We start from the raw sequence: 15,837 nt of genomic DNA on the forward strand, positions 1-15,837 counted from the left end.
GTCAAATTTAACCAAACTTGGTCACAATCATCATTGGGGTATCTAGTTTAAAAAATGTGTCCGGTGATCCGGTCAACCAACCAAGATGGCCGCCATGGCTAAAAATAGAACATAGGGGTAAAATGTAGATTTTGGCTTATATCTCTGAAACCAAAGCATTTAGAGCAAATCTGACATGGGGTAAAATTGTTTATCAGGTCAAGATCTATCTGCCCTGAAATTTTCAGATGAATCTGACAACCCGTTGTTGGGTTGCTGCCCCTGAATTGGTAATTTTAAGGAAATTTTGCCGTTTTTGGTTATTATCTTGAATATTATTATAGATAGAGATAAACTGTAAACAGCAATAATGTTCAGCAGAGTAAGATCTACAATTAAGTCAACTTGACCAAAATGGTCAATTGACCCCTTAAGGAGTTATTGCCCTTTATAATCAATTTTTAACCATTTTTCGAAAATTTTTGTAATCTTTTACAAAAATCTTCTCCTCTGAAACTACTAAGACAAATTTAACCAAACTTGTCCACAATCATCATTAGGGTATATAGTTTAAAAAATGTGTCCGATGACCTCGCCCACGAACTAAGATGGCCGACATGGCTAAAAAATAGTACATAGGGTAAAATGCAGTTTTTGGCTCATATCTCTGAAACCAAAGCATTTAGAGCAAATCTGACATGGGGTAAAATTGTTTATCAGGTCAAGATCTATCTGCTTTGAAATTTTCAGACCAATCAGGCAAATCGTTGTTTGGTTGCTGCCCCTGAATTGGTAATTTTAATGAAATTTTGTCGTTTTTGGTTATTATCTTGAATATTATTATAGATAGAGATAAACTGTAAACAGCAATAATGTTCAGCAAAGTAAGATCTACAATTAAGTCAACTTGACCAAAATGGTCAGTTGACCCCTTAAGGAGTTATTGCTCTTTATAGTCAATTTTTAACCATTTTTCGTAAATTTTTGTAATCTTTTACAAAAATCTTCTCCTCTGAAACTACTAAGACAAATTTAACCAAACTTTTACACAATCATTATTAGGGTATATAGTTTAAAAAATGTGTCCAATGACCCCGCCCGCAAACCAAGATTGCCGACATGGCTAAAAATAGAACATAGGGGTAAAATGTAGATTTTGGCTTATATCTCTGAAACCAAAGCATTTAGAGTAAATCTGACATGGGTAAAACTGATTATCAGGTCAAGATCTATCTGCCCTGAAATTTTCAGACCAATCAGGCAACACGTTGTTGGGTTGCTGCCCCTGAATTGGTAATTTTAAGAAAATTTTGCAGCTTTTGGTTATTATCTTGAATATTATTATAGATAGAGATAAACTGTAAACAGCAATAATGTACAGCAAAGTAAGATCTACAAATAAGTCAACATGACCAAAATTGTCAATTGACCCCTTAAGGAGTTATTGCCCTTTATAGTCAATTTTTTACAATTTTTTCATAAATTTTGTAAATTTTTGTAAATTTTTACAAAATATTTTCCACTATAACTACTGGGCCAAGTTCATTATAGATAGAGATAATTGTAAGCAGCAAGAATGTTCAGTAAAGTAAGATCTACAAACACATCACCATCACCAAAACACAATTTTGTCATGAATCCATCTTTGTCCTTTGTTTAATATGCACATATACCAAGGTGAGCGACACAGGCTCTTTAGAGCCTCTAGTTCATGTTGGGGCCTTTTACAGCCTACTATATGGTATGGGTTTTTCTCATTGTTGAAGGCTGTACAGTTGCCTATAATTGCTTTCATTCACTTCATTTGAACTTAGGTGGATAGTTGTCTCATTGGCAATCATACCACACCTCCTTACTTTTACATAAAGAACTGAAAAGAAGGCATTTGCGTAACAAACTAACTGTTATTGCATGTGGTGCAGTCTTCCTTGGAAAACTTGCACATCGAAATATATATAATCATTTAATTGCAGAAAATTTGAGTCGTAAGTGGTATAAATACATGTAATAAGTATTATATGAGATAATAGAGAGTGAAAAAAAGAGAAAACCACATATAGCCATTTGCTTGACATCTGTTCTTTGTCAAAATAGTCTATAACAATTTAATGGTATATGTTTATGTAATTATACCCCACGCAACGAGTTGCGGAGGGTATAATGTTTTTGACCCGTCCGTCCGTCTGTCCGTCCGTCCGTCCGTCAGTCCTGTTTCTTGTCATCGCAACTCCTCTCAATCCACACAACAGAATTTCACGAAACCTTTTTAGATAATAAGGACATACTATGTTGTTGTGCATATCTACAGGAAATTACGATTCAATTCTTTTTCTAGGAGTTACGCCCCTTTGAACTTATTTACTTTAATGTACTACTGCAACAGTTTGTCATCGCAACTCCTCTCAAACCACACAACAGAATTTCATGAAACCTTTTCAGATAATAAGGACATACTACATAGATGTGCATATCAACAGGAAATTACGATTCAATTTTTTTTCCAGGAGTTACGCCCCTTTGAACTTATTTTCGCAATATAGTACTGCAACCTTTTGTCATCGCAACTCCTCTCAAACCACACAACAGAATTTCATGAAACCTTTTCAGATAATAAGGACATACTACGTAGATGTGCATATCGACAGGAAATTACGATTCAATTTTTTTTCCAGGAGTTACACCCCTTTGAACTTATTTGCCCAATATACTTCTGCAACCTTTTGTCATCGCAACTCCTCTCAAACCACACAACAGAATTTCATGAAACCTTTTCAGATAATAAGGACATACTACGTAGATGTGCATATCGACAGGAAATTACGATTAAATTTTTTTTCCAGGAGTCAGCCCCTTTGAACTTATTTTCGCAATATACTACTGCAACCTTTTGTCATCGCAACTCTCTCAAAACACACAACAGAATTTCATGAAACCTTTTCAGATAATAAGGACATACTACATAGATGTGCATATCGACAGGAAATTATGATTCAATTTTTTTTCCAGGAGTTACGCCCCTTTGAACTTATTTGCCCAATATACTACTGCAACCTTTTGTCATCGCAACTCCTCTCAAACCACACAACAGAATTTCATGAAACTGTGTAGATAATAAGGACATAAAATGTAGATGTGCATATTGACAGGAAATTATGATTCAATTTTTTTTTCTGATACAATTTTTTTTTCTTACACTTATTTAATTTCTCCAATGACAATGTGGGGACGTGGGGTATGTGAGCGCGCTAACGAAGGTTCTTTCATTATGTTTTTCTTTCTTTGATACAACTCCATTTCACCTATAAACTGAAGGTGTCATTATTCAGTGTCAAGAGTTATTGAAAAATAATAGGTGGCAAAAGGGTCTGAAAGGTGAACTCTAGTATTGTCTCATTGGCAATTATACCACACCTAATTTATACAAGTAGTTCATCTACTGTATGACTAGCCTGACAACACTGAGGATGTGAGTTCAAACCATGCATGTGAAAGGTGTTTGAGACTTCAATCTTATTTGACAAGGATTGCCAGTTTTCTCGTCGAAGGTCGTTGTTCTCTCCAGGCAGTCAAGCTTCCTCCACCAATAAAACTGGCTGTCATGATATAGCTAATAGTGCTGAAAGTGGCATTTACACCTACAATCAGTCAAAACCCATTTATACCATTAGAAACTATCAAAGTTGAGGAGGTTATACATGACATTTAGGCAAATACCCCTTCCCTAGATCTTCCATCAATTTCTTCATTTTCCATCAACACTTGATGGACAATTGATGGAAAGTTGATGGTACTTGATGGAATTCCATCCTAAACCAAAAAAATCCATCAAAGGATGATGGAAATTAGGAATTTTATTTCCATCCGCATTCTTTTGATGGAAAATTTGATGGCGTCTTTAACCCCTGATGGAAAATTGGATGGCATTTTTACTCTCTGATGGAAAACATGATGGCATTTATTCCACCTGATGGAAAATAGGATGGAAATGAAGGAAGTTTGATGGAAATTGGACTTAAACATTTTCTTTGATGGAAAGTGAGATGGAATTTGGACTTAGAATATTTTGTTGATGGAAAGTGTGATGGTATTTAAACTCTGTCATTTTGCTTGATGGAAAAAAACTTAGAAAATTTCAGCATAATTGTGTCTGAAAATTGAACATCCCTTACTGAGGTAAAAAGTTTTCTATTATATTGGAGCAAACAAATTTGTTTACAAGAAGTACTAGCAAGAAAGTTACATGTTGTTGCAGCTGTAACTTGTAACATAATCTCTCAATGTTACTGAAATAATATTTGTTCGTGAGAAAGTTGCAGTATTTTTCTGCAATGTTGCAAGAAAGAGTTTGTTTGCTAGAAAGTTGCAACAAACAATTTCCTAAACTGTGCAATACCTTGTATATATCTTGTAACAGGAAAGGATTTCAAGAATACTTTGGTTTTTATTTCAACCAGTGTAAACTTATTAAATGTGACATATTATTTTTTGTTAAAATTACTTTTTGTCACTATTTATATGACTGTTCTGTAACCAATACTTTTATTTTTACATTTTCCATCAAATGATGCATACATCCCTTGCAGAAATAAATCCTGATAACTTTTATAATAAGGATATCTCAAGATTATCCTGGGATATCCTGAAAATATCCTGTTAGGCTATAAGTCCTTTTTTTAGGAAAAAACTTAATGGGAGAATTCCAGAAAATGTCAGGACTTTCAAATCAAGCAGCTTAAAACTGGGGGAATTCTCAGGATATCTCAAGACTTTCAAAAATCATATTATATAAAACTCAGGCATTAAGGTAAAATCAAGTTTCAGTTGAAGGGGAGTAATAAAATTCAATACTTTTGGCACAATTTTTTATGTTTAGCTTTAAAAATCTCGGGTCATTAATAGTGACTAATAACACGTTCACACTGCAGCTGAATTTGATTATTTAGTGGCTTATGAGTTTCATATAAGTTAACCTGTTTAAGTTACTCTTTTTTTTTTTTTTCTTTTCTTTTTCTTCTCAACACTCAGATTGGTGTGAACTTGCCAGTCCCTTACTTATTTGAAAATACTAATACAATATACAACCGTAGTGGTTGAGAATGTTAATTTGGGTTTAGTGTGCTAAAAGAGTGCTTACATACTGCTTAGAGGAATGAAAAAGGAGAAATAAGCCACTTTATTTATAATACGGAATTTTAACCTGTTAGTTACTCATCTTTAGAATCTGATGCAATCTTACAGTAAAGCAATTTGAATTATTATTTTAATGCACTTAATAGAGCAATGAATGGAGGTGAAGATCAAAAAAACAATTTTCAAAATATTTATATTCTAAGTGTTTTCAGGTTAAAAATAATTAAAAGAAATATTCTAATATGCATTTGCATTCAATTTGTTTTATATTTATTTAATTACGAAAAAAAAAACATAAATAAACGGAATATATTGTAAAAAGGTGATAAAAAAGGGGAAGTAACTCATTTTTTTTTTTTGGCAAACATTTTTGAAATAGACAAATTGTTTTTGACATAAAGCAAAGATAATTGGTGTTTAATTTACGATGTGTTTGACACCAAAGCTGTCAGGTGAAGCCATGCACTTAATGGGTCACTTAATTTTACAGTTTACACAGCTAGCTGAACTTCCTGTTCATGGAAGAATTACGAATTTCAGTTTGACCGTATTTCAAAGTAAGAAAAATGCCGAGATTTTCGCGATATAAACGACAGGGAACCCGAGAAACGCCAACGGCTGTTTTGCCAGACAAGCTGGGGCGTTTCTGATTTTCTCCCAAGTTCACATAAGTGCGTTTCTATTAATTATCAGATCAATGATCGACATCGTGAAACATTGGTTTCTCAACTTGTGTAAAATGTAAACAAATCATGACCACGTGTTTTTTGTAATTGTACTGAACAGTTCGACCCTAGAAAATACCGTTCTAGATAATGCGGCCAATAGTTCATCCGCATGCACTCTGTGCCGATTAAATTAACGTTGTTTTTTTCTTTTATTTAAAACTGGCCAGTTGTAATATTTTTATGCGACACCCTTGATCTATTTTCATAATACCGGTACGGGAACGGATCAACTTCTGGTCGATATAATATGGGGCGAGATTGTCACTTCGACGTTAGCGCACTTGAGAAACACGTCATCAAAATGTGATTACGCTGATATGGAGATCAAACTTGAAAATCCGATGCTGGAAAATCCGATGCAGATGTTTTCAGATAAGTGCATTAGAAATTTAATTCAACATGTGTATATTATGATTATAAATTATAATTCATTGAAGAACTATGATTTTTTTATTGTTTTTATTTGAGCAAATCAACATCAGAAAGTCTGAAATCATAAACTGAAAATTATATTTATTTTTAACATGAGTTTTTGACAATGAATAATCTTGTTGTCACATAACAGGCATAACTGGTAGACATGTAAAAAAATATTGAGTTGTGTGAATGGTTATTTGGTGAAAATAATAAGTCGCCGGTTTTTAATCTTCAGGGGATAAAAAAGGGGGAGGGTAATTAATTTGATTCCAAATGGCTTCCAATGTACTGTATAAACATGCAATAATATTTCTATTGAATTTATTGCTTCAAATCGTCTTGAACAATTGATTCTTTGTGGATTTTTTTTTTACTTTTAGGGGATTTAATGATATTAAAATGGAGCTGCCAATTTTGATAGTAAACAGATTGCATGCAGATTCCAGTTACCTTTTAATACTCAGCAATACTAGTTGGAAGTACAGAGACAGCAAATTTAATTACAGAAAGGAGAAGAACTTAACATGTATCCTTTATATCTGATTTTCATTAAGCCTAAATTAATATATTGTTTGTTTCCCCAATCCGACACAGCCAAGCCAGGTGTGGGTAGGTAGGTAGGGAAATAATTTTATTTTTTCCAAAAAGCTGGAACAATATTGGTCGATCTGGCAAGCCTGAAAGTTGGAACTGAATAAAATAATATTTGACTTAGTTTTGACAAAAAAAATTTATGAGTCGGACCCGTTTTTGCAGGGTCGGTAGGGATTGGGGAAACAGACAATATTTTATTTTAGGCCTAATATAATATTTGAAACTGAACAGCGAGCATCGTTAAGCCATGGTGAACAATGTGTATCTAAATACAATTATTGAATTAAGACAATGAAATGCTTAAGGGTATTAGTGAACATGAGGAGGAGGTGGTGGGGTTTGGAACCCTTTTGATAATTTTGGTAATTTAACTATCTAAGCAGCCATTAAAAATGGCCAACAAGTTTGCTAGTAGTAAGTACTAGTATCTAATTTTGATGGGAGTTTAAGGATCTGACATTAAAATAAATACAAGTCAATTTTTTTTAATGGGAACTTGACAGCCATTTAAATAAATTATTAAACACAGTTATCGGGAAGGATGTCCGCCTTGCACCAATTGCCCTTTTCGACCAGAAATGGTGCATAGAGTGACAAATGTAAGCGCCCACGTGGCGCACGATATTTTCCACTCCATTATGAAACATTTGATAACGTAAAATGGATTTCCGATTGTGTTTCGTGTTGCCATGTGTATGTACAAATCTGTGTAGTGTTATCGCCAATGATAGGAGCACTGCCTATATATATTTTTGGGAGGTCTCGGGTGTAAACATATTTTGGATTATATCTTTTGGTAAGTACAATGTATTAGAATTTCCACAATTTTGAATATATGTGCATGCTCTTTTAGTTCAAAGTAGTGACATTTAAAGTGTTTTATTAACTTTTAAGAGTCAAGAAAAAAAGAAGGTCATAGATTTATAAAAAGTATTAATAAAGAAGATGTGGTATGCTTGCCAATGAGACAACTCTCCACAAGAGACCAAATGACACAAAAAATATGCATATACATATCATAAAATTGTGTAGGACATGAGTCATATTTTGTATCATTTTAAAACATTATTTGTTTTATAAAATAGTACTTCTGAAAAAGTAATTTTGCTATAAAATTAGAGATCTGTGGTGTGACTGACAATATGACATTTATATATCCACAAATGGTAAAATAATATATCTTTATATATACATGTATAGTATATACACTACCCACCAAAAGTATGATATAAAACATGGGCAAGACCCATTATGTTATAGTACAATGATTATGAAAAACAAATATTAAACAAAAAAGAAAGGACAACCTCTTTATTTCTAGGGACAGTCACTTATTATAATGATGATAATTTAGTACTGACATGAGGTTTAATGTATTGTACAGTTATATATCAGCTGCTGAACCAGGGTGGTGGTGGTGGCAATTAAGTCAACATTAGGAGTAAGACTTATAAAACTTCTATTTAATAAGTTATGTAGCTCTAAAGCTGAGAAAGGGGGAGCCCACTTTCCTAAATCCACCTCTGAATATTAAATTTCTAGAAGGATTTGACACTCTTAGAAATTGACCCTGCAAGTGACACATTAATACAAATCTTTTCAAAAAGTGTTATTTTCATTTGATAATTTCAGAATTGACAACAAATGTAACTAACTAACTTTATATCTGTACAATGTTAACTTATTCTTTTATATGCTAGATTCTTTTACTTTTATTTTGCAGAATTTGCCATCAACTAATTCAACTTTAAGGACAGCGAGTTCAATGGGACACTGAACGAAAAGATACACACATGTAACAGGACTACCTATAGACGACAGAGAACAAATATTGTTTTATTAAATCACAGAAAATGCCATAAATGGAAAGATTTTCTAAAGACATTCTCCTTACTCATCCATCAAATTCCATCTGATGGTCAATTCTCCATCAAGTTTCCATGCATTTTACATGTAATGGAAATATTCCATTGGTTTTCCATCTGATAGCAAAATTACCATCAGTTTTCCATCAGATGGCAAAAATACCATCAATTATCCATCAGATGGCAAAAATACCATCAGATGGAAATTATGCCATCAATTTTCCATCATCATGAACACAAATTCCATCAAACCTTTTCCATCAACCATTTTCCAGCATTGATGGAAAGTTGTTCCAATACTCCATCAACATGATGGAATGTGATGGCATTTTTTCCATCACAAAATTCCATCATGTTTGATGGAAAATCTAGGGAAGGGTCGTATTGAAGTATTGGCATGTGATTGCATTGTTTTATCAGTATCTATATTTTCTTGTTAATGTTACCTATAGGCAGATGAAATCTTTTGATTATTTTGGATTCAGCTGTGAATTGCCACCGTAAATAAGTTGCCATAGAAATATTATCACCTTTTTAAGAGTCAACCTCTCCTTTGTTTTATTAGATATTTTAAATCAATATTCACAGTGATAATTGAAGGACTATAATAAAGTGAAATAATATCATAATTTTAGGAACGTTCATTTTTGTTGGTATGTACCTGTGTAAGAGCTGATTACTTATGTAATATCATTCATTTCTAAATTGGTTCACTTATATATATAAATAGGGCATAAACCATTTCCTAATATTTATGATTTTTGAAATCCCTTTATTGCTTATACTTGTAATCATGATATGTACATATGAGATTTTTCAATCATCAATTAATATGAGCTATATTTGTATTTTTGATAAACAAAAATTAAGCTTAAATGTTTGACTGAATTATACATTTATTATGAGAATTTTCCCCTCAAAGAACTGACTATTAATAAATCTAGTATGAACAGCAATAATTGTCCTTTTGTAGATTTGAATATTTCACTGAATTTTTACTTATTTCATGGGCAATGGGACGGGTGCTACATGTGGAGCAAGATCTGCTTACACTTCTGTAGCACCTGAGTTCATCTTCGATTTTGATTGGGTTTGTGTTGCTCAGTCTTTAGTTTTAAATTATATGTTAAATTAAGATTTAGACCTATAGCGCAAGGCAATGGTGTCCAGTGCACACAAATGTTCTTGTTGCTGTATATATCTTTTTATATTTCAGGAGAGAAACAAACAGGGAGGAAGACTTCAGACAATTTCAAATTTCTTTCAAAACTTAGGATCTAATAAGAAAGGAAAAAATAAAACTGATAAACCATACAACTCTGCTCGATCTCAACCTAGTTCATCTATGTCTGAAGATAGCAGTTCAGAGTTACCTCCTATAACAAATGGACAGATGATTAACCAGAAAAGATCCCCAAACTTTCAACTTTCTTTGACATCGAAAAGCAGAGAATCGTTAAGTCCAAGGTCATTAAGATCAGACAAGGCAACATTGAGTCCACAGAACAGACATATTTATCCTGTCAGAACAAAAAATATTGACCAATTCTTGTAAGTTATTTAAAAAAATTTTATAGCTGTTTCTTTGTACCATTACGGTCGCTTTGAACAAGAATCTGGATTTTTTCGTAGCCAGGGTTCTCACTAAGATGAGTCCATGAGTCCTAGAATCATGAAAATCTGTCTGGGGTCTCTGAATTAATCATATTCTGAACTTGCTGTTCAAAATGCCCTTTTCAGGATTGGCATTCTGCCCTTTTGAAATCCTAGCTGGAACACTGTCTGTTGAGTCCAAAGATGCATTCAGATTAGACAATGTTGTACAATGTATGAGCTGTGCCAATAGTTATCAGCATACAATGGAGTTTTATTTTTTGGTCTTTTTTGTCATGGAGACTTTAATAATAAATCAAGGCAAAGATAAATGTTTTTTTTTTTTTCCCACTGTCATAACTGTTTGACTAGCAATAGCCAAAAATGGTGAGTCCCTGGATTCCCCTTCACAAAATTCCTTAGTGAGAACTGCACATGAGAACCCTGAAAACAGTGTTCTTTTTCTATTAAGTGCATATCTTGATAACTGAATGACACAACTATTACACACGAAGTCTTGAAGAATTTATACCTATTTTCTTATACCACCAAAGTTAATTAGTATCTTTGTAAAGGTAAGATTTCTGGTGGCAGAGAGTGGTATCTGTACATGTACTGTCTGTGAGTGCCTTGTGTCAGTCAGTCACTCAGTTTGTACTTTAGTAACTTCAACCTTGTTTATACAGAACAGACCAAATGCCTTGATTGCTCTTTTAAACTTCTTATACATATATACATTTTCAACGAAAAAGATTATTATAGTTTGAAACAATACATTGCCAGTGTGATTCCAGAATAAATTGGTTCAAGCGAACCTCTTCAAACTTTCTCTTTTGAATCATATTTTTTCATCCTGGACTTTTAAGACTTGCTATTATGTATGGGTTTTGCTCATTGTTGAAGGTAGTACAGTCACCAATAATTTTTCAAATTTTTTACCTTTGGTATTATACTGCATGTCCATATTTTTATATTTGTGTACAAATATATACTGTGATGTTACACTATTGTTTCAGAAAAAGGGTGAAGGTTTGGTACCATTTAAACGGTTAAACCCGCTGCATTTGTTTTCACCTGTCCTAAGTCAGGAATCTGATGTTCAGTAGTTGTCGTTTGTTGATGTGGTTCATAAGTGTTTCTCGTTTCTCGTTTTTTATATAGATTAGACCGTTGGTTTTCCTGTTTGAATGGTTTTACACTAGTTATTTTTGGGGCCCTTTATAGCTTACTGTTCGGTGTGAGCCAAGGCTCCGTGTTGAAGACCGTACTGTGACCTATAACGGTTTACTTTTATACTCATACGTTCCATGTTCAAGAGTCACGGGTATGAATTCTTCTCAATGCAATAAAGTCTCATCACATGAAGGAAGTCTTCTGCAGTAGTAGTGAAATAGTGAGTACTGTCCTTCCTGAAAATAACAATTCAAATTTTGAATGTAATTATTAAATACAGTCCAATTTAAAGTAATTTACTCCCATATACATGTATTTACTTCTGTATCAAAAGTATTATGCATTGATTTTAGGGATGACATAAAAAATGCCAAAGAAAAGGACAACTGGAAGATTGTTCAAGATTTTTATTCCACAACGTTTGATTCATTCATGGAGATTAATGCAGTTTTCAAGGTACGGTAAAATTAATCTTAAGAATAATTTCTTAAAGATATAAGATGTACAAAAATGAACAACAGAAGATGTGGGTATATTGCAATGAAAAAGCAACCCAACAACCCAACAAAACAAAGATGTGTTAGATCATGAGTTTTAAGTTGGCAATATACTGGTCAATATTAACACAAACCTGATGAGATTTAAAACAAAAAAATATCAAGGATAATCATCTGAATTTCAAAATTTTAAGTTTTTAAAATTTTTAACCCTGCAGTGACAAAAGCCCAACGTTAAAGAATATCAAAGAAGTATTTATTATACCCTAGATCTAAAGGAGGATGATTATTCTTGTTTGCGTCTGTCCTTGTTTCCGCTAGTCTCTCTGTCCCATAACATTTTGGGCACATTTTTTTCAGGTCACAGTTCAACTTGTCGTCTAATAGTTTACAGTGTTGACTGTTGAGGACCCTCATGGGTATTAAAAGTTATTGAACACCCCCATATATTAAATATTGCTTAAAATAAAATAATATTATATCAAATTAAGTTATGGGGATTTCATGCAAAACATGATAGGTACATTTTGAACAGTTAAGAGGCTCACTTAATTCACTAATTTATACACATTTAAGCTCATTAATACACAGGATTATAGTAAACTGGGCACATTAAACAGACTGATTTCATTAACTTTATTGTATGACTAATTGATTGACTGTATAAGAATAAAATAACCAGTGATGTGATGGAAAGTATATCCTTAATCAATGAAGAGGTCAATGACTGGAATTCTCAACATATTCAAGGTCAAAACAAATAACAATGATTCAAGATAACAAAGACATATTTGATACTGTTTTGTTAACTTTGAAGGTCTGAATCATCTTATTTCATCTCAACATGAGAAATATTATATGTATTATAATGAAAAAAAGTTTAATCATAGGAAATTTGAGCACTAAGTGTATTGCACAACAGCAAGAAATCTTTAATTGAATATAAATTCAATTCATATAACCAATTTCAAGTTCTTTGACTACATTTATTCAGAAACCTATAATATGTCAAATATTTAATACAATCCAAATTCAGACCTGTATCAAGCTTGAATATTGTGTCCATTTTTGCCCCAACTGTTCAGGGTTGGACCTCTGCGGCATATCCAGCTGCACTCAGCGAAGCAGTTTATTATTATTGCAAACCTGGTACTGTCACATTTTTTGCATTATTAAAAACATTGCAATAGTTTCTGAATTTACAGTAGTTGATACAAATGATTTACACTACTTGGAAGTGAAGCATATCACAAGTTAACTCTCATAAAATGATTATCAAAGAAAATCATGAAAATATAAGCACACATAAAAGTACAGTTTACATTATATTGTTTAGTTTTCCACAAAAAGGTTCAATAAAGACATGTATTTTTTTACAGAGAGATCCAGGAAAAGAGTACAAATCAACAGAAGACCCTGGACTAAAAATGGATTTTGTACAAATTGTATTTGACAATCTGCTAGATACAGTAAGTTCACTGTGACATTTTTCTTGCCTACAAATCTAATTTTGGAAAGAAAAGCTTATTGGGTAGGAACACAACATATTGTGGGGAAGGCAGAAGGATTGTGAAAAAAACCTGACCTTTTAAGAAGCAAAGATTAACTGTTCAAAGGCAGTTTGGGAATGAATATTTTAAATCACAACGTGTTGTAATATTTGTGTTCAGGTCAATTTCCTAGAAGTAATGGTAATATCTCAATGATATTTCACCACTGCATTTCTCTAGTTTGCACAGTATAAAACTTTTGAGCCATATTTGCATGGGTTCCTATAACCATCAGGTTTTATATTCTATATTCTTCAATTTTTAAGCCATTTTTCTCTATTCTTTATATTTATAAGCACCCCATTATTCTCTATTTTTGAAGACATATCATGATACTAATTATGTGTTTTTATGACTTGCAGAAATTTTATACACCATTTTAATCGTCTACTGCCAACTTTAAACATGTTATTTGCCCTTAAATTAAGACAATATTGGTCCAACAGCTACTTTATTTTAAATATACACTTGCATATAGTTCCTTTGGTGATCAAAAAGTATTATGATTGTATTTTATTAGTATCTTTAATAATGCTCGTACAAGTAATTGAATAATATTTGGAACAAGATGTGTATTATTATCAAAGTTGATTCCCACACTTTTTTGAAATGCTATTATTCCAATTCTTTCCATAGGGTAGTAAGAGTACTGATACAGAATGATAGTCAACTGTTGTTATTAAGAAACAATTTCACACAAAGGTGGGAGTGTGAATGGGAATCACATCTACTTTAATTCCAATCTTGATTGACCACAGCTAATATCTCTTGTGTTACATAATTGAATAAACACTTTATTAAACAACTCAATTTATATCTTAGTCATGTTAATACACAATTTATTGTCAATTATTGACCTCAATAGTATACCTATTATCACTTTTCATCTACACTACATAAAATTATTCTGTAAATTTTGTCTCAAATATGAATGATTAAGAATTAAAAAGATGCGTTTTTTTGCAAAGAAAAGACAAAAAACATCGTATGTATAAATGCAAGTAGGGTTTTTACTTGTAAAATCAGTGTTATAATCATCTGATATTAAGTCAATAATAACGGTTAATTTAAGGTACAATAATTATAATTAATTTGCTGGAAACACGAGACAAATATGCATCACTCTAAATTTATGACATGCGCATTTTCTACAATCAAATTTATTTGTTTATTCCCCATTATATAGCTATTTAACAGTGTACAGTATTTGTACATTTATTTGAATACAGGATATTTTTTTCTCAATGAAGAATGAACACCAATGTAAATAAAAATCATTTATTTTTTATTTTTTTTGTTGAGAAAGTGCATTTTCAATGCCTCTTTCTGGAAATTATTAGGACAAACTTCAATAAAAAATATACTACACCTTTCTTTGAAGATTTCTATTTCCAATGATGTCAAAATTATTTAATTGAAAAAAGAAGATATTAAAGATCAGTACCCCTTCTAAAAATTGAAATATCAAAAGAATTGTTATCAATATTGAGAAATTCTCCATCTTTGGGTAATTGAATGCATTTTTTTTAGTAATATCATGTAAATGAAATAAAACTGTTCATCTTTAGTGTCATATGATTTTAATCAAAATCAATAAATGATTCTAAGATGAGATAGGAAAATTGCATACCAATTTTAAACATAGAAATACTCCCAAAAGCAAACATTTACAAGTAAATTTAGGGAGACCAACTTGTTTTATCAACTGAAAAAAAAAGCAATTATCTTTCTGAATTTAATGCAAGAGTAATATATCAAGATTTTTTTCACCACAATATTTGAGAATGTGATTCAAAATTATGGCATAATGCACACAACTCTTTCAGTCTTTCCATGAGTGATCTCGATTACTTTGATTCTCACAAGTACATTTGTACCTTAGAAGAAGAACATTTTATTCTGAGAATTTCATGAGCTGACAGGGGTTATTTTTAAAGGAAAAATAACACTGGTAATTTTTTAGTGAAATAATAATGAAAATGATGACATGTTCTACATTTCAATCATTGTGTTGTCTGTTTTCTTCAGCCCCTTGCTTACTTCTTTGTTAAAATTGTTTAAACACAAGTTAAAACATTTTGGGCTTGAAAATGAGATAAAAAAAAATGTTTGACTAACTGTAGCTAAAAATGGCTGGATAACAGTATGGACGATGCTTTGATATGTTATAATTATTAGTCAGATTCTAGCTGTTCTTGTAAGGATAATCTCATCTAAGAGGAAAGAATATATTTTTTGATTGTTAGGCTCTTATTTAACTAAAGGTAACTCTTATAATACCTTACTATTTTGCATGAAACATAGTTGTTTT

The 15,837-nt window shown here is 32.0% G+C and overlaps 2 protein-coding genes across 3 annotated transcripts in view; both read left to right on the forward strand.

Moving 5' to 3' along the window:
• Positions 1-15,837, forward strand: part of LOC127735995 (uncharacterized) — a 94,740-nt gene that overhangs the window by 74,916 nt on the left and 3,987 nt on the right. The gene's annotated exons all lie outside the window — the stretch shown is intronic.
• LOC127735981 (probable E3 ubiquitin-protein ligase HECTD2) overlaps positions 1-15,837 on the forward strand; it is a 66,178-nt gene that overhangs the window by 16,669 nt on the left and 33,672 nt on the right. For both annotated transcript variants that reach the window (XM_052246472.1, XM_052246473.1), the window contains exons 2-4: positions 9,930-10,264; positions 11,833-11,935; positions 13,356-13,445. In XM_052246472.1, coding sequence (XP_052102432.1) covers positions 9,930-10,264; positions 11,833-11,935; positions 13,356-13,445 — 528 coding nt within the window. The remainder of the gene's footprint in view (positions 1-9,929; positions 10,265-11,832; positions 11,936-13,355; positions 13,446-15,837) is intronic.

Source organism: Mytilus californianus, unplaced genomic scaffold, assembly GCF_021869535.1.
Source record: "Mytilus californianus isolate M0D057914Y unplaced genomic scaffold, xbMytCali1.0.p SCAF_3, whole genome shotgun sequence".
In the NCBI taxonomy this organism is placed as follows: domain Eukaryota; kingdom Metazoa; phylum Mollusca; class Bivalvia; order Mytilida; family Mytilidae; genus Mytilus; species Mytilus californianus.